The sequence below is a fragment of the Siphateles boraxobius genome, unplaced genomic scaffold (genome assembly GCF_051911475.1).
Source record: "Siphateles boraxobius isolate OS27281-9 unplaced genomic scaffold, OSU_SipBor_1 22, whole genome shotgun sequence".
Classification (NCBI taxonomy): domain Eukaryota; kingdom Metazoa; phylum Chordata; class Actinopteri; order Cypriniformes; family Leuciscidae; genus Siphateles; species Siphateles boraxobius.
This window is the reverse complement of record NW_027508833.1, coordinates 31,703,789-31,731,767: the sequence shown is the minus strand read 5'-3', so window position 1 is coordinate 31,731,767 and position 27,979 is coordinate 31,703,789. Positions and strand designations below refer to the sequence as shown.

At 36.2% G+C, this 27,979-nt stretch overlaps 1 protein-coding gene across 1 annotated transcript in view; it reads left to right on the top strand.

The window, feature by feature from the left end:
- The window catches only part of rcan3 (regulator of calcineurin 3), a 29,385-nt gene extending 2,302 nt beyond the window's left edge, over nt 1-27,083 (top strand). The window contains 4 exon segments of the mRNA XM_077239697.1: nt 401-482; nt 19,526-19,699; nt 22,336-22,507; nt 25,262-27,083. Of these exon segments, the coding sequence (XP_077095812.1) occupies nt 401-482; nt 19,526-19,699; nt 22,336-22,507; nt 25,262-25,416 (583 nt within the window). The 3' untranslated portion in view covers nt 25,417-27,083.
- The last annotated feature ends 896 nt before the right edge of the window (nt 27,084-27,979 follow it).

Genomic DNA, 27,979 nt, shown 5'->3' with positions numbered 1-27,979 from the left:
AACAGATAAGTAAACTTAAAAATTCAATTTTCAGCTGAGTGTATTACCTTAGCCCCATCTTTTGAATGCAACTTTCAAATTACTTGACAAAATCCTGAGAAAAGTGGATTTCTGGGGATGAAACCCCATAGACTCCCATTCATTCTGCACTCGCCTGCGAGCGCCCCCACATGGACAGAGACGTGTTACTGCAGCCAGTCCAGAAACCGGAAGTAACCAGACCGTGCCAATTCTCTTCTATTAGACATTCTCTGGGTATAGCTCCATTGACCTCCATTCATTCTGCACTCGTCCTGTGAGAGCCCTCATATGGAACCAGAGTGGAACTGCAACCAGTTCAGAAGCCGGAAGTTTACTAAGTGAACGTTCTCCCCATATTAGACATTCTCTGAGAAGACTCTGAAGAGATGATGGACTTGAGTGATCTACCTACAGCTCTGTTTGCCTGCAGTGTGCATGAGGCCGTGTTTGAGGAGGACAGGGTGGGAACAAATTAAATAAAAAATCTGTCTCTTTTAATAGTTGACCATTCAGCTCATAGATAAACTATCCCCAATAGCTCACCTCGAAATTAACTTTGTCATCATTTTGTCAGTAGTATTTTGTCAGTAGTTCCTTCGCTCGGAAATGAAAATATGTACACAGTCTTGTTTTTTCACTTGAAATTATATGTTGTATGGTTATTCAGCCGTTTTTCACGTTCAGCCGTAGCTGGTTATCCTCAGACATGCTCTAAAACTCTTTAGATACGGATTTTTTCAAAACGTCAATGGGAGAATTTAATGGGAAATTTACTTCCGGCACCAAGCTCTCTCGGGCTGTGGGCGTTACTGTGACGCTCTATTGGATGTTGCGGTGGTTCGTGACGTAAGCAACCACCAGTTAACCACACCCTTGCCTAAAGAAAGACGCGTCTCAGGTGTACGCCCCCCCCCCCTCCGCTGGGCTCTGCCCACTTTTCCAGTGGGTGGAGTCAGGCTCTGACCAGGGGTTTAGTTACCCTTTAAAAGGTTAGACATGAAATTGTGAGTTATTTTGTATTTAAGTTGAAATAATGTGAGGAATGTGCTTCTAAATGACAATTTATTTATTGATTAAATCTAGTATTTTAAAGGTAAATAAAATAACCAAAAAAATCCCCCAAAAAATTGCATTTAAAAAATAGAAAAAATATCATCAAAATTAAATTAAATAAGACTTCTGGACAAAATAAAAATTGAGTATAATTTTAGGGCTTTAGGTGATTTTGACCCGCGAGGGAAAGATGAGGGTTAAAAGTCTGTTGTTTTGGTCAAAAACAGTTGAAACGTTCTTCGAAATATCTTCTTTTGTGCTACACAGAAGAAAGGAATACAGGTTTGGAACGACGCTCATTTTTGTGTGAACTATTCCTTTAAGGGTCTATGTGTGAGCTTGGGATAAGGTATTATGGGATAAAAGGCTTTCTGTTCCATACAACACACTCAGGTCCTCAGGCTTTGAGTGCGTTCTTGCAAGGTCTCTAGTCTATCTTTTTCCGACAAACTCTAGTTTTCCAAATCAGGCATGTTCAAAACTAATGGAGGTCTTGTGAGCAGTACATTTTAACCTACATTCAGAAGTCTGCACTTTAAGACCCCAAGGACAACATCTGATGTTGACACTGCGTTGCCTCAGCATTCGTGGAATATTTTTACTGCTCGTTGATGCTGTAACTTCTTACCTGAGGAGTGGCAGGGACTGAGAAGAGCTTTTACTTCTCTTGTGGTCCCAGCTGACAGGGAACGTTCCCATAACTTTTCACATTTAAATGTGAGGACAAAACATTCTTAAAATAATGTTCAAGGAACATTCTAATAATGTTATTTTTAATTGTTAATATAAATTCTCGTAATGTTGAGAGAAAACGTTTTTAGAATAACATTCTAGGAACATCCTTATAGGCCTGGTTTCACAGATTAAACCAGAACTAGGCGTTAGTTCAATTAGGACATTTAAGTCGCTTTTATAAACGTGCCTTAGACAAAAACATTACTGGTGTGCACCCTGAGACAAAACAATGATATATTTTAAGATATTTCAGTGCATGTTGCTTTCAGTTGTAACAGCTCAAACATGCATTTTAGTCTTGGACTAGCTTAAGCCTTGGGGATAATGTTGTTATTATTTGCCGAATGTTATCATAAAACGTTCTGAGTACAACGTTCATGGAACATCCTTACAATGTAATTTGTACTTAATGAATGTTCTCGTAATTTAGAGAAACAGTTGTGAGAACAATGTTCATGGAATGTCCTTACAATATTATTTTTCCTTGAACATTCACACAACCGTGAGAGAAAAGTTATTAGAATAATATTAATACATGTTTTGGAATGTTTGCATAAAACGTGAGAACAATTTTAATGAAACGCCCATAGAGTGTTATTTGTATGCTTTTTGCAATACACATTGTTTCAAAGCAGCTTTACAGAAAATCATGATAATGTTTATTATATCTTAAAATCTTATAGTCTCATTTTAGCAGATTCCCAGCTCAGGGAATGTTCTCAGAACATTCTGGCAAGGTTCTTTCAAAGTTACGAACAAACTTTCTCAGTAACGTAAGAACATTTGTTTCAAAGTCATGTAAATGTTAGGACAAAAGAAAACGTTCTTAAAACATTTTTAAAAAGCTGGATGTTTCGAACGTTCAGAAAAGTTTCAGAAATAACGTTTTCATAACATTTTCAAAATGATAAATTGGAATCAACGTTCACATAAACCAAGAAAAAAAAACGTTGTTAATACATAAAAAATAGACGTTTTGTAAGTTTAAAAACATTCAGAAATATTGTTTTCATAACTTAATGGGAATGTTAGCTAAACATTCTAAGAACATATTTTTGTTAGCTGGGTTAGAGGAGAATAAGTGGAGATTTGAGCTACTGCTGAAAGCGTACCGTACTCCTCCGATAACCCCTTGTGCTTATCTAAAAACATCAAACCTAAATACGTTATTCTAGTGTTGGGAACAAAAATGAACATCTTGTTTTTGTGAATACAATCAGTAGAACTAAAACCGGTTTTCTTATTTTCTCTTCTTTGTCTTCGATCTAAGCATCATAATTTTTACTGTTTATAATGTTAGTCAAGGTTTTTTTTCCGGTATTGTTGGTTAGCCCCCATCCTTCAATAACTTCCTCTTTGCAAAGCTTCTTCATTACATGGTGACATGTTCAGAGACAATTTGTGCTGTACAAGGTGTGAAGTTCAGACTTAAACGTTCGGGGACCTTTTCTTCTGAAGAAGATTTAGTTGACCTTTCCACATTTTACTCTCATCATTAGTTTTACCAGAAAGACTCGGGAGAATAAATACCGTAGCAAATATACATTTATTAACAGCCCAGCAAGCAATATTATGATATAAAGTTATTTGGCATCCATAGCTCGCAATCCGAGGGTCTGGACTCTGCAGTTCCTGCCAGAAGACGAAGTGGTGGTGGGGAGGATGGAGGGGAAGGAAAGCATCAGCATCTGCAAACTCAGGCATGTGTAAGTACCGATCTTTTATACCACAAGTATTAGAAACATGATTAGATAGATGAGAAGGTAATAAGTGACATAACAGTTGAGTCTTCCCGGCAGAACTTATGCTAAAGCTTTTATTTCTTCTAGGGTTCAAAAAATTTATATGTTTCCACCTTACACCTCAGTGTCAAACAATATGGATTTTTTTCCTGCTCCAGGACCAGTAGTTTCCTTGGCCAGTCTGCATTTTGTTCATTATTTCAGGTTTCTGTCATCAGAAATCCAAGAATTTAGACATTTGTTTGCTTCATACACAACCAACAATGTTTGGTTCCCAGAACATTCTGGAAATGTTTATTATTATTATTATTATTAAAACAAAAAACTAAAATGTTGTGCTGTTTAATATTTTTGTGGAAACTTTTTTTTTGATTCTTTGATGAATAGAAAGTTTAATAGAACAATATTTATTTGAAATAAATGTCACTTTTGATCAATTTAATGCATTTTTGTTTAATAAAGGTATTATTTTCTATTATTCCATGTCATATTAAATTATTAATTTCTTTAAACATATCTTTCTGACCCCGTATGAAACGTTTGAATGGTGGTGTAAATAAAACCTTAAAATAACCATTAGAAAATATTATATTTAGGTAAAGGCCCCGATATACTTCAAGCGAAATCAAAGGACATGTTCGAACAAAAGCAGGCCAAAACAAATTGTTCAGTGTGTGTTTTCGACCCCCCTTAGGTATTGGTTGGCAAAATGTAACCAAACAGGAATCATAATATGCTAAAATTCAATTAATGCTTTTTTTCCCCCACTAGATTAAATCGACAACTGCTGCTGAATGTGTTTTGATTTCAATTTCTTATGACATGATCGCTTTGTAAGTTCAGCTGGCAAGTAATATTGCTACAGTACACTTTGGATTCATGACCAGATAATGAGTACAGCTGAGGCTTGGACAACATTGCCAGGTGTTTGCTATCAATACCAGTAAGATGATGGCTTACATTATTGTGTGTATGTGCTATATGACTGTGAACATTGGTGCGTTTTGTGTATTTGTGTTTGAATACTTTGTTTGGGTCATTGTCCTGGGGGTAAAAAAGATGGATAAAACAGTGAGAACTAGATGTTACCCATAATGCATTTCACTCTGTGACCCTGTGTACTGCCCTGTAGATTGTGTGATCTTGTCCTCATGAACGCTGTTATTCAGAGCAGCAGTGAATGTACTGCTGTGACTGCGAGTGACAGCGAAATGGTATTTTGACAATCACTTTGTAACATTAATCATGAGACGTATATTTTAAATCACAATTTTCTCCTGTCAAAACAGGACAATTTGTTGTACACAGCCCTGAGGACTCTGTCTGGTTTCTCACTCTGTATGGAAAACACAGAAATGCTCTTTATTTTCTGCTCTTGAGTGTGATATGTGTCCTTCAGTAGAGATGGGAGCATCTTTATGGGCAAACAGCTGGCCTTTATTTTTGTTTTAGAAACTAGAGCTCTCACTTACTACCCCCCCCCCTCCCCCTCCCCACACACACACACAAGCACACACTTCATAAGTCTTTCATTCGGTTGTGTCTGGCAGCCTGGCCTTGTTGTTTCATTAAGACTGTTGACCTGCTTTGGTGGCACGTGCCTCGACTGGACTCGCGACCCCCCTCCCCTCTCTGTTCACTGGGCTGTATCAGGGTCAAAGTCCTCTCTTCCTGCCCCAGCACAGAGACTCTTCAGACGAGAGTCAAAACAGTGGATCTGAGCCATGTATACTTAAATTAGAGTCTATAAATAGTCCCTTTATAAACTCATACAAGAGATCAGGATGTAGGGAATGATGGATTTGATAGAAAATGTGTGATATGTAAAGGATAATATACATTAAGCAGTTATACAACATCATCCTGGCTGGGGTTAGTGATTATACATTTCATTATCCTGCTACTCACCAATGCTATATATATATAAATAAAAATTATATATAATATATTCAAGAGTTTGGGGATTACAAGATTTTTTTAATGGTTTTGAAAGAAGTCTTGTATGCTCATTGCTCACAAAGGCTGCATGTAAACATACAAGAAAATCAGTAATATTGTGAAATATTATTATAATTTAAATATTTAATTAATTTTTATTTATTCCTGTAATGGCAAAGCTGAATTTTCAGAATTCATTCTGATATGCTGCTCAAGAAACCTCTCTTATTATTATTATTATTATTATTATTATTATTAATGTTGAAAACAGTGCTGCTGGAAACCATGATAGTTTTTTAGGATTCTTTTTCTAGATTTTTTAGATTCTTTATTTTTTTGCAACGTAAAAATCTTTACTGTCACTTTTGATCAATTTAATGCATTCTTGCTGAACAAAAGTATTAATTTCTTTATAAAATATCATACTGACCTCTAACTTATGAATGACAGTGTATATATACATTTTATTTGTGTGTATTGAATTGAAAATTTGGCCTGAAAATTTGTATAATGGTCATTATACAAAAATATTTTCCAAATTCAAAACTTTCTCTTCAGTCCAACATAACCGTTTATTGAAACCAAGTTGAATGCAGAATTGTTCTGAACTTTTTCCTGACATGAGACATATCCATGATACCTATTTGAGGTTTAGCAACCACAGGTTAAAGTGCAAGCACAAGCAGATATGATATGATATAATATACAGTAATGGCCAAAAGTGATGTCTGGCCTAGGAAATTGTAAATCTTATTTATTTAAAAATTGTTAAAGACTTTGTAACCATATTGCGTAGTTGTACTTGGAGTCTATTGGTTTATTTGTGATAACACAATGAAACATGCCACATTGTGTGGACATAATTTTTATGTAGTAAAATAAATACCTTAACCAAGTTTAGTGTAATTTAAAAACCAATATTCTTTTGGCCACTACTATATGATGATCTGATAAGAAAAGTCTTTTGTTGATATATTTGCAGAGACAAAAACGTCACTTAATGCAAATCACAAGCATATTTAGGATTAAAATAAATAAATAAACTTCTCAATTTTTATAGAGTTTTGCTAATCTTATTTTGTCCATTGTGTGTTCCATGTGTTAGAAATTACGTGTCTGCTTTTGTTATGCATGTTTCCTGTTTTTCTTGTTCCTATATCATGTTAATAGTTTTAAATATTGTTGGGCCTTTGCACTTCACATTGGATTTTAACAACATTTTATAATAATTTACAGTGAACAGTCTTGCTACTGTGTTGGGTCACCACTTGATGTCCATTGTAAAATCTGGGTCCTGAATAAAAGCCACCTCCTTAAATGACACATCCCCACATTATTTAATGTATAATAAGGTTCATAAATAGAGATACTGCATTGCTCATTTTAGTGCTGTAGTGAGCAGTCCTGGTCCTGCTGCTGACCCGTTGATGAAAAAGATTTGACAATATTGTGCTATTGTTATTCAGGTCAGGATATGGCTCATTTACATAGGTGACATTTTGGTGGGAAAACATTGGAACGGCAAAAGATTTAACCTGATTGATACAAACACAATACTATTCCTCTGTGCACTGGAAATATTGTACAAACTGATCGGATTCGTTGTTATTTTTTATTTATTTTTTATTACTTTCCACATGCCGTTTTTTAAATCATCTTCTATCTCAGCCGTTGTTTTTTATTTTTTTTATCTCGAAATCTCCTGCATCACCTTCTACTCCTAGTGCCTGCACTCTCCTGCACCTGAACTCTCTCTCTCTTTCTCTCTCTCTTTCTCTCTCTCTCTCTCTCAATCTCCTTTCTGTGATATAAATAGCTTGCCCTAGTTTGTGATAGCTGCAGTGGTGCCAGGGGCTGGTACTGCAACACATGAACGAGGTAGACTGGTAGTTTTTACACATACACATTTGTAAGTCATGATGGTGCAGTGTCTCTGCAGTGCTGTGTGCATGTGTGTCTGTGTTTGTGACTGACCCTTCTAAGCACCGGCTCTTTCACAGATTGTCATCTACAATCTTCCTTCGCTGGGATTAGAGTTTTCTGCCAGGACATTATCCGTTAAAGTTATAATCTAATATAATTTCTTTTAAAAAAAAGAGGAAAATACTGTAATTTACTCACCCTCGTGTTATTCCAAATATGTATGACTGACTTTCTTCTGCTGAACACCAAAGAAGATATTTTGAAGAAAGTTGATAACCAAATTATTTCAGTTCCCATTTACTTCAATTGTCTTTCTTGTGCATATCAGACCCGGGTCTAGAATTAAATCATTAAGAGTGCTTCTAAAATTAGGATAGATGCTCTAGTCAGTGAAGTGCAGAAGTAATGTGTAAGCAGCGGCTCAGTATACAGTGAGACGTTTACGATTATTTACAAGCCATCACTTTTACCAATAATTGGAATAAAAATAAAAAATATATTTTTCTATTAATCTGTTAGTTTGCCTTAATGGGTTACTATTTTAACAAGTCATATTTCTGTCCCGTGCAGACAGAGTGAATCCAGCATTTATATGTAGATGCCACTTCCGTAACTTTGCAGCATGCAATTGGCTGTCGGTCTTCTTAGCATCATGAAAACAATTTTTCTTTTATTTAATGAATTACATAGGCTGTAGCTTCAAAAGCGAGCCAAGAACTCTCCCTTTACAATCACTAAAATGCTGTTGCTTTGTCATCACAATCTCACAATTATAATCAATTAAGCTGCCAACAATGCACAATAAACCTCTTAGTTACATCATGTCTACAGTTTGTTTGTTAAAGGGTTAGTTCACCCAAAAATGAAATTTCTGTCATTAATTACCCTCATGTTGTTTAGAACCAATCTTCGGAACAAAAATGAAGATATTTTTGATGAAATCCGAGAGCTTTCTGACCCATTCAGGTCCTAAAACACAACACAATGTCATGTGTAATTCAAAATATGGGTAAAACATGTGAAAAAAGTCCTTCATTACGCTGGGCACTATTCTGTAAGGATTTTGCTTAGAGAGGACAGTCAATTGCAGCTTAAGTGTCTTGCTTGAGGACACAATGATAACTAAACCAGTGTGTCATCTCAGAAAATTTCAGTTTATATGATGTATAGCTTAATTATGTCCCATAATCAACTTCCCATTGTTACATTACAAACAATGTACCACTGTCTGTTGAATGTGCTTGATGTCTTGACTGTTGATGCACATTTTGTTGGCTTGTTTTACTAACTCATTATACTTCAACAAATACATTCTGGATACTTTTAAATCCTTTACACTGCCAAATTGGTTTGTCTGTCAGGACTTCTGTCAAAGAAGTGAACAAAACTGAAAAAACGTATCTGCTTTCTGTGTTACGTTAATGTTCTTGATGACAAAGACATTAGGGAATGTCAGAGGCTAAATCTTGACTGTGGACAAGAGGAGGAGCTGGGGATGGTGGAGGGTAATTAGCTCCTGAGCAACACAATGAAAGCAGCTGAAGGATAACTGAAAAGGCGACCAGTTGTATTGTTGAGCTAATTGTTCATTTAACAGTTTAACTCATTGTCTTTACTGCTTTGAAATGCATGCTGTTAATGAAATCACTGTTGAATCATTTACAATTACTGTACAAATAAAAACTATTATATGACACTATCTAATTACACCACAGTGAAGAACTGTACATGGTGAATTAAGCATATGCCTTACAAAGCATAAACCCGTATTCAGTTTTCAAAATTATTTTGACATTGTAATACAAAGGTGTCTTGTCCGTCAGCTGATCATATTTACTGTAATATAGATGAACGAAACTTTTAATAAACAAATAACCATTCAAATGTGTACGACTTCAGATACAAAAAGGCTAACTCATTAGGTAATATTTTCTCATTAAAATCAGATGATTTCCTATTCATTCAAAAGAATGAGAGAATATTAGAATACCAATATGGCGGCATGGTACACCCCCTCTGAAAGTTAACAGATTCAGCAATAGACCTTATTCACAGCCGCACCATTTAGATATTTATCGGGAAATAAAAGAGGCTGTGAGGGACATGCATCTCTTTAGGTTATAATGTTATGGAATGTGTTTTTGGATTGTTCTGCTGATCAAACACTGCAAAGATATATTTCAGAGATATTTCAATAAACAAAAAACCCCAGACAATATGAGCTGTGGAAAATGATGTGATCTCGGAGATTTATAAAGCTTTTTTTCAATGGATGCCATTGAAAACACTGTAAGTATATCTATCCCTCACAGCCTCACTTCATGGCATTCCTCTGAATAAGATCAATTACTCTTTATGTAGAAGACATAGGGTTCCTTGAAAACATAGGGCCCTATTTTAACGATCTAAGCGCATGGTCTAAAGGGCATGGCGCAAGTGCACTTAGGGCGTGTCCGAATAACGACAGGAAAAATGGTCGGAGCGCCCAGCGCATGGCCTAAAAGGGTCGTCCCTATTCTTTTAATGGGTAATGGGTGTGTTTTGTGCGTAACATACAATAAACCCATCAGAGTCTTATCTCACATTCCCTTTCAAAGAAAATTGGGCTTGCGCCATGGCAGATTGTTATTGGCGGAAAGACTGAACGCATCTCCAGAGGAATCTTTTACATTGTAATCCTTTTATTTTTAATATTTGGTATGTTTGTGTGCTGCTGTGCATCCCTGTGTGTGTAATAAGAAAAGTGTACATGCGTTGTCACCAGCCTATATGCGCATATTACTAATGTGCCCTTTAATTTAAATAACAAAAAAATACTGCTCCATTCACTTTAGACCAGCTTTTTGTTGTCAATGGCACAGTCTTCAGTTGCCTCAAAATAGCAACGCGCCAACAATGGGCCCTTCCCGAACACTCCTCGTTTTCAGACCAGCACGCCCATGTGGGCTTAAATGCATTTGCTATTTAAACAACCCGCAGGACGTAAAAATTATAACTGCGTCGGGCAGAAACTATCAAAAAACACTTTGCAAGTTAACTCAAGGAGGTCATCATCCGTGAGTTAAACAATAGATATAAAATTTTTTTTTTTGAATTTGTAGCCTACACTCAATCAATGCCACACAGGGTCAAAGCAGTTATGGAGGACATGTAGGCTTAGGCTACTATATGTTTGTTGAATTAAATCAAATGTTACTCATTTTTGCAACCCTCCATTTAGGCACAATTGGCTAATTTACTTATTTTACCGATATTGATGACGTTTTTCTCTGTTTTTAATCAAGTATATGCTATGCATACATCTTTTTTATTAAGTGTAAGTGAAGAAATAGAAAAATATCTTTGTTCAGAGGGGGTGTAGCCTACTAATTGATGCTGAGTAGGCTACTATAGGCTATAGGCTATTAATGATATTTCTACTAATTTTTCAAGACACCACAACCTTTTATTTTGGACTTACTTTAAGGGGATTTCCAGCCATAAATAGGTGTGCCACTTGCCTCTCTACATCCTGTTATTTATTTATATCTTTGTGGTTTTATGGCAGTGTCTGAGGTGATTAGAAGGAAATTAGGTGTCTTGCCCTGTATAGGCCTATAGGCTACAACAACTTAAAGTTGTCAGCTGGAACTATTTCCCGTACTGTCAGTTAATCCAAGTAGCATTAAAACAATGACGGCGTCGTTTGTTGGCAAAACCGAACCGTTATGCGGCGTTCTGTTCTGCGTTCGCTTCTTTGAGGAGCGCGTGCACATCAGAATAGAGAATCAAACGAAGAAGGCGATGACGTCAATGTGGCGGCCGAGCACTCTGATTGGTCAGTGTGGATGAACCTGAGCAGCCTTCATGCGCTCGCAGAGCAGCATCTCAGTCAGACAGCCGAAGAGTTTGAGTCAGTACCTCATCAACACACAAAAGACTTTAAGCCTCAGAGAGCCTCACATATACAACAGGAAAAGCGAGCGAGAGAGAAAAGGGAATAAAAAACCCAATTTTTTTATTTATCTGTTTACAAGCAGCAAAAGAGGGAATGCCATCGATAAACATGAAATTGGAGATGTTGACGCTCATCGCCTGCGATGTAGACACGGAGGTGTTTACATCCGACAAAATGCAGGTACTGCAAGTTTATCTATAAAGAAATTTAGAAAGAAGAAAATAAATGCACGCTGTGTTTATGATCAGTCTGGGCGCGAGGAGCGCTTTCACTGCATGTGCGCGGTCTGTGTGACGTTGCACGCCGCCAGTTCATTGTTTCTCATCGCTGGAATTTTTGTCAATGAATCCGCAGTTCACATTAACATTCTGCTGCATGCGCACCGATGGCGTCAATGCTCTGAACAACCTCGATGCAGAGCAGCTCCAGACGGGCTGCGCCACCCGTTTGTATAGGATGAAGTGCATACTTAAATTGGGAATAGATAAATAAATAAAATGGTAATAGTTCACCCATAAATGACAATAATGTAATCATTTACTCCCCTTAATGTTGTTTCAAATCCTGTATGACTATTTGTTTCTTCTGTGGAGCAGAATAAGTGCCTCAGTCACCATTCACTTTCATTGCATGCCCAAAAATTTTTTTCATTTTTTTGTGTGTGTGAACAATACCTTTAAGAAAACTGAATTGATTCATATAGTTAATGTAGCTACTCAGTACACACGAGTTCTGCTGTAGATGCATACACAGCCTTATTCAGCCTATGCCTTTTAGAATGCTGCAGGTATAGGACTGCACAGTGCACACATCTACCCATCAGACTGCCATAATCGATAAAGCTTAGTTTACCTTGTAATTGATAACGGCACTTTATTTGAAATGAAATAAGGATGGTATTGAGTACTTGTTTGAATTCCTCATTTGGAATTTATCCAGAAGTAGGGCACCCAGACACTTTCGTCTATTCCAGCATGAGCCAGTGCAGTTTTCTGCAGTGTGCAATGGAATCCTAGATTTCACATTTAGGATTTTCTTGTAAATGACAAATAGGAAGATAAAAAAGGGGGGAAATATGTTTTTATGTTACACCTTTACACAGTTGCCTCACAAGCAAACAAATACGTGTTTTTGCATGGAATTGCATGTATTGTGTTTGTGACAATCGTTCAGATGGGTGGCAAAGAAAACATGTCAGACACTAAAAAAGTCCCAGTAAGAATGTGATGTCAAAGTGTCAATGTGTTGTCCATGTTTGGTCAGTGTTTCAGTGCCATAAACTGCAGATAGAGGGGCAGGCAGTCAGACAGACAGGTGTTTCTGTGCTACTGCAAACTGCAGTTGCTCTGCTTTGCCTGCAGTGTCCTGCCCTAAAAGAGGAACGACAGGAGAGAAAGAAAGAAAGACAATTTAAGATTTATGACATGAGTGTCTGAAAATGTGTGAGTGTCAGTATGTGTGCATATTGGTTCTAATCTGGGTTATTAGCCCGGGTTGAGGACAGAGTAGATTATAAAATACTGCACGTTCTCTACAGTCACTGATTACACTGATCTCTGCACAACAGCTTGTTTTGTTTTTTTAACCTTTTTTTATCCTCCGTTTAAGGTTTATTAATTTACTCTCTGCTCTGATTTTCTCAGTGGATGGCACGATTTAAAAAAAAGCCATTACTCCAGTCACACACACACAAATAGGTACTCAAAATAGTAAACACACACACACACACGTTTACTTGGCTATCTAAATGGGGACATTCCATAGATTTAATGGTTTTTATACTTTGCAAACTGTATATTTTGTCCCCTTACACTAACCCTTAAACCTACCCATCACACAAAACATTTTGCATTTTTACACTTTAAAAAAAACAACTTTAATTACTTTAATTCTATACCAGATTTACAAATGAGGATGTCCCTAATGGGAGGTTTTTGGAGATTTTGTCAGGTTTTGGTCACTTCTGGGTACAAATTTGTCCCAAAAATATAGTTAAGTTGGTGTACACACACAAGGCAGCTCATAAACAGTCAAGTTTTAGCTGGTTTCATTAGCATAAAGTAATGAAACATTGGATACGTAGTGTTTTATTCTGCATTAGGATACATTAGATTTATAATGATATGCTTCATACATAAACAATGAGTCTAACTATCCTTTCATCAACATTTGTCAGACTTAGGGGAGCAACTGTGATCTGAGCTTGCTCAATGGAACAGGTGTTCGTGTGTGTTCAATGGAAAATGATGTGCTATGGAAAATATGCAGACATCAGCACATTCATTCTGAAGGTTATGGGCAGGACTCTCGACATTCACGCATAAGCACACTCATAGCCTACATACCCCTAAATAGCCCCATTGATGGCATGTTTGCTGAGATGATAAACGTATGTGTGTTTGTATGTTACTTCACACTGATTTCAATAAACAGTAGTGAATGTCCATCAGGCATGATTATTAGGGTCAGTGTGCAAAGCAGCTGTCAGATCTATCCACCATTCAATGCCCTTCATTTTTTTTACTACATTTTAGCTGATCTGTATGTGATTGGATGGTTTTGTATGATGGTCAGTGATTTGGGTATGGTCGCAAGCATAAGTGAAGTGACAATGGAAATGAAGAGTTCTGATATGACAGTTCCACTCTGTGCCATTTAGCAAAGTGTTTAATCCCAGTGACTCCCATGAGAGACTTTTCTTGCAATTAGCATACTGTAAATCCCCAAGTAACAGCTAACAGAGGTCGGTCTTTCAGCAGATGAGCCTTTTCGACTTTGAATGTAAAAGTTATTTTAGCTGTTCCAATCGCACGCAGCAGATGAGTAAATATCTAGAGAGATATCTGTCTGATATCTGATAGCAGGCCAAGGTCTAATAAATGTGTCACACGTGAAGCTCATTTTATTTAGCTCCATCTATTAATTTATTTAAAAAATATATTAAACTACATATTCGTTCATACATACAGTGCCGTTTTGACCTTTAGTATTTATGAATCACAGTGCATACACTCAAATGTATTTATTCAAGGGAAAACTCATTAATTCACAATATTTAGGCTACTGGAAATTCACTTTAAAACAAGTACAAACTAAAATCATATGCTAGTATTCTCAAATTAGTTATTAAATGCTGAATAACTGACCCCGTCAAGTATCTCAGTCTAGAGTAGATGTTACAACAAACAGCACGATAGCTAAGTGAGTGACAGGTAAAACTGAAGGTAGCATAGGACCGAAGCATTCCTGGATCAGGTTCTACTCAGGTGGGTAACAGGATCTGAGCTTTTGGCAGGTGGGGAGGCTGAAGCCTGCAGCCTGAGATAGCCCTGCAACAGCCAGGCTAGAAGTGTGTGTGTGTGTGTGTGTGTGTGTGTGTGTGTGTGTGTGTGTGTGTGTGTGTGTGTGTGTGTGTGTGTGTGTGTGTGTGTGTGTGTGTGTCTCACTCTTTCTCTCTCTCTCTTCACTCATCTTAGATGGACTGATAGATGGATGAAACAGCAGGATGGATGGAGGAGGGAGGTTAGATACATCTGTAACCCAAGAGCATAGGTAGAGCTCAGATGTCACTCTGAAAGGTTAAAGGCATTCGTAGGTATGATGACGTTAGACAAAAGGCTGCTGGCCATCACCCACTCGTGTCCTTTTTCCTGTGGGTCGGGTTACCAGCTGACACAGCCTGCACATTCTAGTCCTAGCACTTCAAACAACCTTCCTAGATTCTCGGTCCCTTTGTGGGAATAAACATCCACTGATGTGACAACTGCGGTGAATTATGTAACTTTGTTGTCAGAGAATTAAAGCTTCATTTAGGGTGGCACATAGTGTAGCTGAAACGTGGGTCATACATATAGCTTTGCATCACCAGAATAAATTACATTTTTAAATATATTCTAATAGAAAACAGTTACTTTAAATTGTAATAATATTTCATAATATTACTGTTTTACTGTATTTTATGAGTGGTTTTATTTGTTGAAAAGCCTGTGATATTATCATTTTGTCTTATTACAGCTACTGTATTTTAAAGCTGAGCTCTGGAAAATCCCCTGGGCCTTTTTCACCAGGCCTGTCAATTGGATTTGTTCCCTACCATTGATTCTAGTATAAAAACCACAACAGACCTGAGTGATGGCACCAATTCCACCAGAGCCAATCAAGGTGACAGCATTTGTTGTTGTTTAACTCTGTTCTGATAAGAGTGAAGGAAAACACAGTGCCCTCTGCATTTACGGCACATGTGATGAATCGCTTCTTCTGCCTCTTACAGAGATTTCCTTTCTCAGAAGGTCAGGGATCAGCTTCTTTTGTGCAAAAGTGTTTTGTGCCTCGCACTTTGCGGATAGAACGGCTGCTTGGCTAAATGACTCCTGTTTGACATTATGATAACATTTAGATTTTGTTTTCGGGGTTGGTCCTCCTGTTTCCAGGCTCTGTTTTGAACAAAGTCTTGATTCAAGGCAGCAAAAGTTAACTCATTATTCACTGACAGGCAAACAATGAGAAAATGACTTACAGTATGGGAAACCAGATGTGATATGGTCTTTATGGGGGCATGTAATAAAATGTGTCTGTTTCTCAAGTTTAGTTATTGTGTTTTTGTCTATATTTAAATATAGCTGTAATACAGTTTCTTTGAATCCTGCTCTTGCATGTATCACCCAAGGGCTCTTTGATTGGCAGCTTGTCAGGGTTGTATAACACCAGCAGGGTAATTAAAAACATCTCCCACTCGTTTAACGGATTAATCTTCTTAATTATTTATGCTTCTATTCTCAATCCAAACTCATGTCAGTGTCCCAGTGCACCATATGCCCCAGATTCTGGGACATATTCTTTTTCTATTTGCTTTTCGGGTAACGAGTCCATGTGTGGAGCTTGTCCTTAAGTCACTTTCTGAAGAGAATGTAGTGTGAGGACAAGACAAGTAGGCCTACATTGAGCAGTGCAGACTGCAGTGTAGGGCTAGTGATCGAATATTCATTATATATTCACAATAATTCTGCATTGCGGATGTATAGTCTCTTAACTCGTGTGTTATTATTTTCCATATAATGTATTGAAATGTTTCTTTAAAAATACATGTTAAATATTGCTGTTTATCATTATGTACTGTTATATTGGTGCATAGGCAAACGTATTTTAAAAATAAATGTCATTCCTGTTCATTTAAGGAAAAACTGTGGAAAACCTTTTTTTACTGTGTTTTACTTTCATTACGTTTTGAATCCACCACCTTGCTTCAGTGGTTGTTTGGTGGAAATAATAATGCTTCTGATATGAAAATCACAGAGCAAACAAATGAGGTATGAGATATTTAATATTGTCGAATAGATAATATTTAATAATTTAAATTGTATAAATTATGTATATATACTACACATAACATTTACCTCAATATTTACTAATATTCAGTGCTAAAACATTACTGATATTTAAAAGAAGAACAGATGTGTTACTGTCTTGATGATACTGAACTCATTCGAGCATCAAACAACAAATTAATAGCATTACTTTGCACTACACTTTGCATTTGACATTAGTCACATTGTGTGACTTCTAAAATCAGATTCCATGCATTTTTCTATTCAGTCTACCAACAACTAAATGGACTTGAGTCGGATACAACACACAACTTGAACATTTGCCATGATTCAGTCTCCTCAATCTGTCTCTTTCAAATGATTCTCTTAATCTAATTCTCTGTGATGTTGTCTGGCACTTCTAAGAGGCTTTTAGAGGATTTCTTAATTTATTTATTAGAGTGTCACCTCTCTAAATCTCTCCCTGTGAATCTTTACCTTTCTATGACTCTTTGTCTGATTTTTTTTGGGGGGGGGGGGGGGGGGGGATTTCTTTCTTTTTAAATCTCAATGACAAACATTTCATGTCTATGCAGTGCTTTTTACAGACTTCATACATGGGCTATTCAGGACTAATGCTTGACTGAAGGATTTTAATGCTTGACCTAGCAGACATGTTTTCCACACAAGAACAGATATCTATAAAACATTCCACAGAATCCGTACAAAATGACTACAGGTTACTGTGAATTAATAGAAAGTTTTTGTAATGTTTTCACTGGCTGCATAAAAAAGCCATACAAGTAAATCTTCTTTTTTTAGATGGATCTTTAAATTAATTGGTAAAAAAACACTCATGAGTTACAATTTCTAAAGATTTAACTTTTTAGTATACAAATCTCACTTTTTCTGATCACACTGTCTGGGTGTGAGTTTCTGCTAGATTATTTTCTGACTACAGTTTTTATCAGTACAGTGGTAAATGTTTCTCTGTGCCCTCCATCAAGACTGACCACAGTGATCTCATGTGTCTCCACCTGTTTATGCTTTCCAGGCACTTAAAAGGTGTGCAAATACATGTGATTGGCACAGGTGTGAAGTGAGCCAACACACACACAAACACACACACACACACACACACACACACACACACTGTTGCATAACAGTGTTACATGAACCTTACATCACACCAGTGTCCTGAACACTTATCTGTGAATGTCCTTTTCCTGCCTGTGAAATGTTGGTATCAAGGTAAATAACAAGCTTTTGTTTACTTGATGCGATCTTTGAAGTTTCACTGTAGTGTCTGTCCATCAACCTGCAAAATATTGTGAGGAAAAACCTCAGCTGCCTCATTTGGGTGCTAGGCCTCAATAGGATAATATTTACAGTCATACTAGATACAAACAGTGCAGTCATCTATATATATATATATATATATATATATATATATTGTTATAAAAAAATAACATTTTTTTATAACAATTAATTACTTAAAATTGAATTAACACTGATTTTATCTTGTAGTGTTTTATTTTTAATTAATTTAGTCAAAGTAGTATATATAACTGTAATATCATCCATAGCTTTGAAATAACTATGTTCTTATTTGTACCAGAAGTTTAATATTGTCCACCCCTAGCATCAATACTTGAAATCCTTTTATCAGTTTAAATATTTTATTATATTTCATTATTTATGCATTCAAATTTTACAGTTCATTTAAGGTTGTCATTGTATGTGTCCCCACCTCCACGAATCTGATTTCAACTAAAACTTTACTTTGCACCGGTCAGTACGTTAATCTTCTTTGTCTCATTCTTCATTAAAGGAAAGAAATTAAAATTATGTCATCTTTTATTCACACTCACGTCGTTCCAAACCTGAATGATGATAACTTTCAGTTGTAGTGACAAGGGACTGTCAAAAATGTATAAAACATCACCATAAAATTTGACGTGTGCACTATATTCTGGCTTCTCAGCTTAACCAGAAAACATTCATGATCATCAGCGAGGCAATACCAGCACTAACCAACTTGTAAATTCATGGTGTTTTCAGCAGGGTAAACATGCAGTTTATTTTACATGCCACACACGCTCTCCCTTACACACACAAAGAGCTGCCGTGTCATGAAGGCGGATGTCCACTCCTTTCCCCCAGGTAGTGTGTAAGTCTACACCGCTTGCAGGAAATGCTCGACGCTTGCGCATGCATTAGTGATTGACATCTCTTCTTGCTACACAGTGTCTGAGTTCAAAACAAACTATAGCTATGTGTGGGAACAGAAACACTGAAATGCAATGCAAACACAAACATTTTGCTTGCGGGAAACGAAAATTATTGTTATGCGAGTTTCAGATTAGTTTGAACAAGTTTAATACGTTTTATACATAGAAAGTAAACAGAAGAGAGTAGAAATATACACATATAACTCAACCCGGTTTGCTGCTGTTTATTTAGTTGTTCATTATGAATGTTTTGTTTTGTGGAATCAATTTTAATGTTGTTTTTTGCACTTTGGTGCAGGGGCTCCAGGCATCAAATTCATATCATATAACATTTATGTGTTCAATAATATGTAATTAGCTTAATCATGGGTCTTTGGTATAGTGCACATGGATGTTGTAAAGGTTCAATCTAGAACTTGTTCTTCTATCCTATTTAATAGCTTATTTTTCATCTTGTCACCATTCTCTCTTTACTTGCTCCATCAGCACAGTGAAGGTCACACTTCCTATTTTACACGCTCCCTTCTATTTGAAACTGTTCCAATTAGGATATTACACACTGCAATACGTTTACAATAGACAAAGTTATTTAATGCAAAAATCAAGCAATTATGAATTTAGCTTTTTCTTAATTCTCCTCAGGAGCGGTTTGAGGCTCTGTTCAGGATCTATGATGATCAGACGTCCTTCCAGATGTTCAAGAGTTTCAGAAGAGTTCGGATCAGCTTCACCACTCCAGAGGCTGCTGCACGCGCACGCATCGAGCTCCACGAATCAGATTTCAACGGCATTAAACTGAAACTGTACTTCGCACAGGTCAGCGCGTTATCTGTATTATGCTTCATTCTGCAGTAAAGGGATTGTTCATCCAGAAATGAAAATTATTTTACCATTATTCACCACCATGTCGTTCCATACCTGTATGCTACATTTTCAAACTGTCCAAAATATTAAAAAGTTTGGGGTCAGTAAGATTTTTTTAAAGTCTCTTATTCTAAGGCTGCATTTATTTGATCAAAAATACTGCAAAACAGTATTATTGTGAAGTATTATTACAACTTAAATTTAATGTTTTCTAGTCAATGTTAATATATTTTAAAAAAAATCAAATCTGTGATGGCAAAGCTAAATTTTCAGCATCATTAGTGTCACGTGATCCTTCATAAATCATTCTAATCTGCTGCTCAAGAAAATACAAAGTTCTGTCATGAAATTGTAAATGGTGCAGGCTCACAAGTCCTTAACCCAATTGTCTATTAGACAACTGATTGGTTCCACTTCCCGCTGTATTGATAGCCAATGAGCTTTCTGCTCAACATTCAAATTCTTGCCTATTGTTTGCTGTAGCAGTTTGAAGCGTGCTTTTAGAAACCCTCCAACTCCCCCAGCTCCACCTGTATAGATCTGCTACGGGGGTGTTTCATGTATGCTTGTACAGCTGAAGCATGTCTTGCTTGTTCATAGCAGCATATCATGTATTGGCAGTGGCAAGTTTTGTACTTGCTCTGCCGCAGCTGCAGCGATAACCAACAGAAGCAGCAGCGTAGCAGATCTATTCCGCCAAGACCAAACACATTAGCATTGCCATACTCATTACCATGCAGAACTCTCAGAGAGTTGTCATGACAGAACATTTATTATTATTATCAATGTTGAAAACAGTTGTGCTGCTTAATATTTTTTTGTGGCAACCTTGATAGTTTTTTTCAGGATTCTTTGATGAATAGAAAGTTAAATAAAACAATTATTTGAAATATACAACATTATAAATGTCTTTACTGCCATTTAATGCAATTTAATGCATCCTTGCAGAGTAAAAATATTTTCTTTAAAAATAAAACACACTTACTGACCCAGAACTTTTGAACGGTTGTGTAAGTCTTTATTCATTCACATTAATTTATTCATTTTTCATAATCTTGCCCTCCATCTGAAACTTGCGTCTACCCTGTGTTCATGTCCAGACTTTGAAAAAGGCCCATTGGGTTTCTAGACAGATGAGAACCAATGTTCTGAGCCTTAAATGTTTCTTCTGGGCTACCGTTTGCGTTTATTGTGTTTTTGTCCTTGTTCTAGGCTGAATTTAACCCATATGTTGTTTTTTTCCGGTGAAAACAAAGTAGACTTTTTTGATTCCAGGATCTTTAAGTTTTACATCCAAAAACACAAATGAACAAATGAAAACAGCTGTTACAAAACAGTGAAGATAAAAAAAAAAAGAAAAAAAAAAGGCAAGCAGATAAACATACCATGTTCCTCCGCCTAGGTTTAGTTCAATACTACACCAGATTTAGTTGTAACCACACAAGTTGTAACCACACATTATGTATCAAGCGATTTACATAAGGTGTTTGATTCGTTTAACACATTATCTTTGACAATTATAGAAGTCTAATGGGAAGCAACATGAGCTGAGATCTCTGGACTATCAGTGTAATATTAGCCAGAGGAGAGAGCAGGAGTTTAGATTTTCTTTTCTCCTCTCTTGCAGGTCTGTCAGCAGGGGATAGTTAAAGAACACACAGTTCTCAGCACAGTAACACACACACACACACACACACACACTGTGGCGACATCCGTGTGATACTAATTATTATTACCATTAATTATCTGAAATCAGACAGACACAATTATATTCTTAGAATCATTATGTAGTAAATGTGCTCCACGTGTTTTACTCTGAACACGTAAAGAATGGACACACTCCTCACAATGGTGCTGTGAATTTGCGTGCTGCTGTGTGGGAGTGCGGAGATGATCCAGGACATTGTGTGTCTTTGAACAGTAATATAATAGCCTATTTTCTTTTAGAGAGATGTAACTATAGTGAGAATATTCCCTCAAATCAATACAATCTAGACCTGAAATCTGCTATATTAAGCTTAAAGGATATATTTAATTTAAAAGGAGTGCACGAGTAGTTTATTCTTATTGTTTAGTCTTGTTTTGTGCTTTCCCAACTCACAATTTTTTTTTCTAAGAACGTTTTGAGAACGTTCCCATTAAGTTATGAAAAAGTTATTTCTGAATGTCTCTGACCGTTCAAAGCATCCAGTTTGTTTAAAACGTTTTAAAAATGTTATATGATGTTATATATTTTGGTTATATGAACGTTAGAGGAACATTCCATTTTATCAATCTGCAAACATGTTTCAGAACATTCAAAGTAACTTTCTCGTAAAGTATAATATTTAAAAAAAAACATTCAGTAAAAAATTCCTTGAACAATATATACATAACGTTTTTGTGCGAAAGTTGTAAGAACAATATGAAAAACAAGATAACTTTGAACGAATATTCTATTAACGTTACTGGAACGATACATTTTACACAACAAAAGTTACATTCTATTAACATTTCTTCATAACTTTAAAGGACATTAGCCAAAGTTCTGAGAAAGTTCCCTGTTAGCTGGGTTACCAACCCCCGTCTTTTTTTCTGTCTGGCCACAGGTGCAGAATTCGGGGGATGATGTGGACAAGGCATACCTTGCCCCGCCTCAACCTGTCAAGCAGTTCCTCATCTCTCCACCTCAGTCTCCACCTGTGGGATGGAGCCAGAGTGATGATGCCACACCTGTGATCAACTACGACCTGCTGTGTGCTGTGGCCAAACTGGGACCAGGTACAAAAATACACACACATACAATCATCATACAAGCATATGCCACATACTCCAGTACTCCATACTCTAGTTTAAGCGTGTACAACCATCTGGACCACATGTCTCTGTCCTCATTGATTTAAGCACTATTATTTACTCCAACAGTGGATAAACACACTTACAAACTTCTGCAGATAGATAAATTGACTCCAAGAAGAATCTGGAGCTAAACATATTTGTTAAAAATCAAATGTATGAACATTATATCTGTAATTTAATATGTTCCCAACTTCTTTTTGTGCCCGAATAGTGCTCTTGTGCTTGTTTTGTGAAGTTTGGGGTCGATAAGAATTTGTAAATGTTATTGAAAGAAGTCTCTTATGCTTAAACAGTAATATAGTGACTTATTACTACAATGTACAGCTATTTTCTATCTTAATATATTTATTTGTAATATATAGTAAATGTATTTATTTGAAATAAAAAAAAAAGCCTTTACTGTGACTTTTGATCAATTTAATGCGACCTTGTTGAATAAAAGTATTAAACACCTTTGAGCGATATTGTAGGTAAGCACTATGTAATGTTTATAAATTTGTTCATGAAATGGTTGGGGAACAGCTAATGTGTTTAAATAAAAACGGAACTGTCAGAGGTCAAATGTGGCAGCAGTGAATAGAAATGGACGATGTTCCCCTTGTCATGAACAGCATCATGTGTGCTGTGTGTGCGCCCCCTGCTGGTGAATATCACAACAACACTGACTCCCTGCTATGGCAAACCTCTTATCACCTCTTATGGCCTCTTATCGGTCTGGCTTGTTACTATAGCAACCCTTATTCTGTTTCTCAGTGTTTGTGTGTGTAGTGTGTCCTCAATGGTGGTGATTCTATTCTTTTAATCTTGGGGATGTAAAATATATCTGCTTACTAAGTTTTCTAATCTTTTAATGGCTTTCAAATCTAACATCTTTTATTATTGAGAGAACATTTCTTTGGCTTGTGCTCCTCAAAACATCTGCCTGATGCAGAAAAGAAGGCAAACCCATCTAACATAACACGCCTGGATTACTGAGTTATCTGGATTAATTGTAGAAGATATGACAATATCTTGGACTGTTCCACTCTTCAAAACTCATATTAGAGTTGTCGTTATAGTAACAAGTCTGTAAAATCAAACATGCTCCGTTGCATATGTCTATTTAGCATAAACAGGATCCAATCATGAAGGAGGTAAAAGTCTGTGCCAGTGGCCCTTCTTAAAAGAGCTCTATGAATAATAATAGTTAATAATAATAATAATAATGATAATAATACTAATAATAGTATAGAATTTTAGAAAAGCACTATGTTGAATTAGAGGCAAAAATTTAGTATTATTCCTATGAATAATAATAATATATTCTTAGAAAAGCACCATGTTGAACTAGAGGCAAAAATAGTAATTTTGTATAAATTAATTAATTACTTGTAATATGTAATTGTAATAAAAAATGTAATAAATGTAATATAGTTTAGTATATTATTATTATTATTATTGATAGATGTTAAAGGCTAAAGCATGCTAGCAATACGTGACAACATGCTAGCAAGTAGCAACATGTTAAATCATGCTAGCAACATGCTAATTCATGTTAAATCATGCTAGCAAAATGTTGAATCATGCTAGCAGCATGCTAATTCATGTTAAATCACGCGTGGAGCCAAAGAGATATGGAAACTGAGCAAGAAGGTGGCTGGCCTTACACTGAATTTAGTACAGACTACAGAAGTCTATCAAAACATTTTTTTTTTTCTGGATTGCATAGTGCAAAAAGTGCAAAGTAAATGAACAGGAGCAAACATTTCAGCACATTGCTAAAACATGGTAACAACATGCTAATTTGTGCTAGCAACGTATTACAACATGATAGCAATATGCTAAATCATCAATCTAGGCCTATCTGTTTTTCTGATAGACTTTATTGCCTTCAAAAAAAATTAAACTTTAAACTTCAAACTACTTCAAACGTAAAACCTTCAAACTTAAAGCTTTTAAAACTTTCTCAAGCCAACTTCAAAGTTTATTATCAAACTTTACTCATCATACTCAAACTCATATTATTATTATTATTGATAATAACAGCAACACTGATAATAGATATAATAATACATAGTCTTGGAAGAGTTGAACTAAATGATAAATAATTTAGTATGATAATTATATATAATAATAATAAATAAGGTATTATTAGTATTAATAATATAATTATATAGTCTTAGAAGAGTTGAAATAAAGGCAAAATAATTTATTGTAATGATAATAATAATAATAGATGTAGTAATATTTTCTTAGAAGAGCAACATGTTGAAATAGAGGTGAAAATGATTTAATATATTATTGTTATTATAATTAATCAAAGGCCATTTTATTGATTAAGAAGTTCCTATGGCTTTAGGGTATATTTAGCTCATTTACATTTGCTGGACAGTCTGTTCAAGCCATGCTAAGAAAGTATTTCGACATTGTTAAGTTGTTCTTGTTTAACAACACCTGAGGTCAACATTAGGATCAAAAGACAATGCAAACATGACGGATGTAGTATGTCTGGGAATGTATTTTTATTGTCTAGCTTTCATGGCAGTTTAAATTGTCCAACCAATGTATTTCATGGGGGAGGGGGAGTGGGGGAGGTCTAGACTTCTGAAACTTCCAGCATATATATTTTAGTACATTAAACTTTATTTTAAAAGGTCAAGGAAAATTGTTTCTTATGTCTTTTATCTATCTCTCTAGGTGAGAAGTACGAGCTGCATGCGGGTACAGAGTCCACTCCTAGCGTGGTGGTCCACGTGTGTGAGAGTGACACTGAGGAAGAGGAAGAAGCCCGGCCAAAAGCCAAGATAGTCCAGACCAGACGTCCCGACGGTCCCCCAAAAGTGTTCAACTAAAACCTTCAGCACACAGCACACATTTTTTCTCTCTCTCTGTGTCTCTTTCTCTCATCCAGGGAAAGGCACGCTTTATTTCAATAACAAAAAAAAGCTAAACTAAGACATGGATGGATTGGGAGGGGTGCTCAGTGCACAGGTGACTTGTGGTGTTCTGAACTGGACTCGTGGACTGAACACACTGTCTCCCCGCTGCCTCACGGGACAGACAGGGGGCGATGAGCTTGCGAACCCCCTCTCACAATCATAACACTTTCATCCCCTCATTTAGAGCCTTTATCCTGTACCGTTCAAGCTCAGTAATTGTAATTAACAGTGGTAGAAGTAGGTTACATGTAAGCTTTGTTACTGTTTGTCACTATGATTGATCATCAAAGGGAAAAAAAATCCTTTAAAAAAAGGAAGCGGACCCATTCTGCTTTCTCCGTTTCTCTCCTGACGGCTGTCGCGTTTATCTCCATATCGGTCAGGTTGGCACACCTACAGCGGTGCCGCGGCTCGCTGGGATTGTGACCTGTGTACAGAATTATGCTTGTTCATACCATGCTTGAATGGGATGACAAGTTGTTCGATGGAAACGATATGAGCGAAGGAGTCGAATGTTTCAGACATGTCGGTGACGACGAGAGGGTGTTAAACATGTTCTTTCACTAAGTTAGATGTTTATTATTCTTACTGTGTATTTGATACCGCACATTTTTGCATGCTGACTGGTGTATTTTATACTCTGTTAAAACAACTTGGAACATATCTGACTGCTGTCTTTCAGAGGGATGGCCGTGGAAAGTGAAGAAACAGTTGTCAGGTGTAAAGTTTGACATTTTGTACTTGTATAGCGCAACGTTCACTCACAGGCCAGAAAAAGCACATGTTATTATGGGTCTTAGTTTCACCCCATCTTTGTTTGGCGCATTTATGCTTAAGCTTTTTTAGTACCATTTGCATCGTTTAGCACTGACAATGTTTGGTGTCTCTGCATATGTTTACTGAATCTACACTGACATGTGCTCAAGTTTCAAGGTGAAAATCAATGTGATGACTGACTTGGCCCATAACCTCTGTATGAATGCTTTACTACTGTCATATCAGTGTTAACTGTTGTGTATTTTGCAGTGACAGATAAAATCTTAAAGGGATAGTTCACCCAAAAATAAAAATTCTGTCATCATTCATGCTGTGAAAATTTTATTTTGAAGAATGTTGATAACCAAACATGTCCGGTGCCCATTGACTACCATTGTTTGAACAAAAACACATTTCTCAAAATTATATTCTATTATGTTGAAGACATGACGTAGTACAGCTTTGGAACATCATGAGTTCATTTCTTTTTTTAGGTGAACTATCTAAGGTCTTTTATGTCTCGCAAATCTTTTCCAGTTCATAAAGCTGCACTGTGTTAACTTAATTCATACCAAAACTGTTACAAATGAATGAATGATTTTAAGATTGTGTTGTAGTAATAATGTACAGTCAGTGAATCAGAATCCAGTGATTGACCAATCAGATTGAGGATTGCAGAGAGGCATGTAATGATGGTGTCAAATTAGCCTTAATAAAAGTCATATTTCAGTCAAAAAAGGAAGAAAATCCAGCTAAATGTTGAATGAAATTCAATCATTACATTTTTTTTTATCATGGGGATGTAAATCACATAAAAAAAGAAATCAAGCAAATAACTGACATTCATGTGACTTTCTAAATTACCTTTGCTCCCTTGCTCACATGTAAGACAAAAGTGTTCTCTTTAATAACCAATCCTTTAATGACGAAGGACTCCTTTAGCAAATAACAAAGAAATAATAAAGATAAACATCTAATGGAATTTAACTTTTTTTTTTAACTCTGCATGCTGTGACTTTTCCATAGATGCAGTCTTTCCCGTTTGTATTTCACTCTGAATGCAGCCCTTTTCTCCTGCCTGTTTCTACCTGTTTGTGTTTTTTTCAGGTGTTCGGTCACTACAGGGGCGAGAAACATGGGTGAGCAAAGCTCTTTGAGTTATCGATAACCAGCATATAGAAATGTTTTGGACTCTTTGATTTTTGTGTGTTCACCTTTAAAACAAAAGGAAGAAGTTATGTGAAGTACATGAACACATGAAGCAAATTTGTACTGAGTTGTTACAGATAGGCCTGTCATTGGCAGCATAATGTATTGTGTGTTTTTTTTACTGTCTTTAAGGCTGTTGTTGCTTCGTTTCAGTAAAATTATCTTGTTCTTTCTTTTTTTAAGGAAGGCTGCAGATGGTCAGTTCTATCACTGTTGCTGTTTGGATTTAGATATTGTCTACTGTAACTGTAGTTCATAACCTGTGATCAAAGCAATAATTTACGGTTATATGTCCAAGTTCTGTACGGTATGTTTTTTTTTTTTTGCAGCGGTGTTCTCTGATTCTTATCTTGCTTATGTTTGTGTAAATATGATTATTTGTTTCTCATTGGCATATAAATATATAAATAAAGATTATATATATATATAAAGAACTGATTCTTATAAAAAGTGCTGTATTGGGTTTATTTCACACAAGTAGTCAGGTACCTCCAAAGGTGGCAGAAAAGTG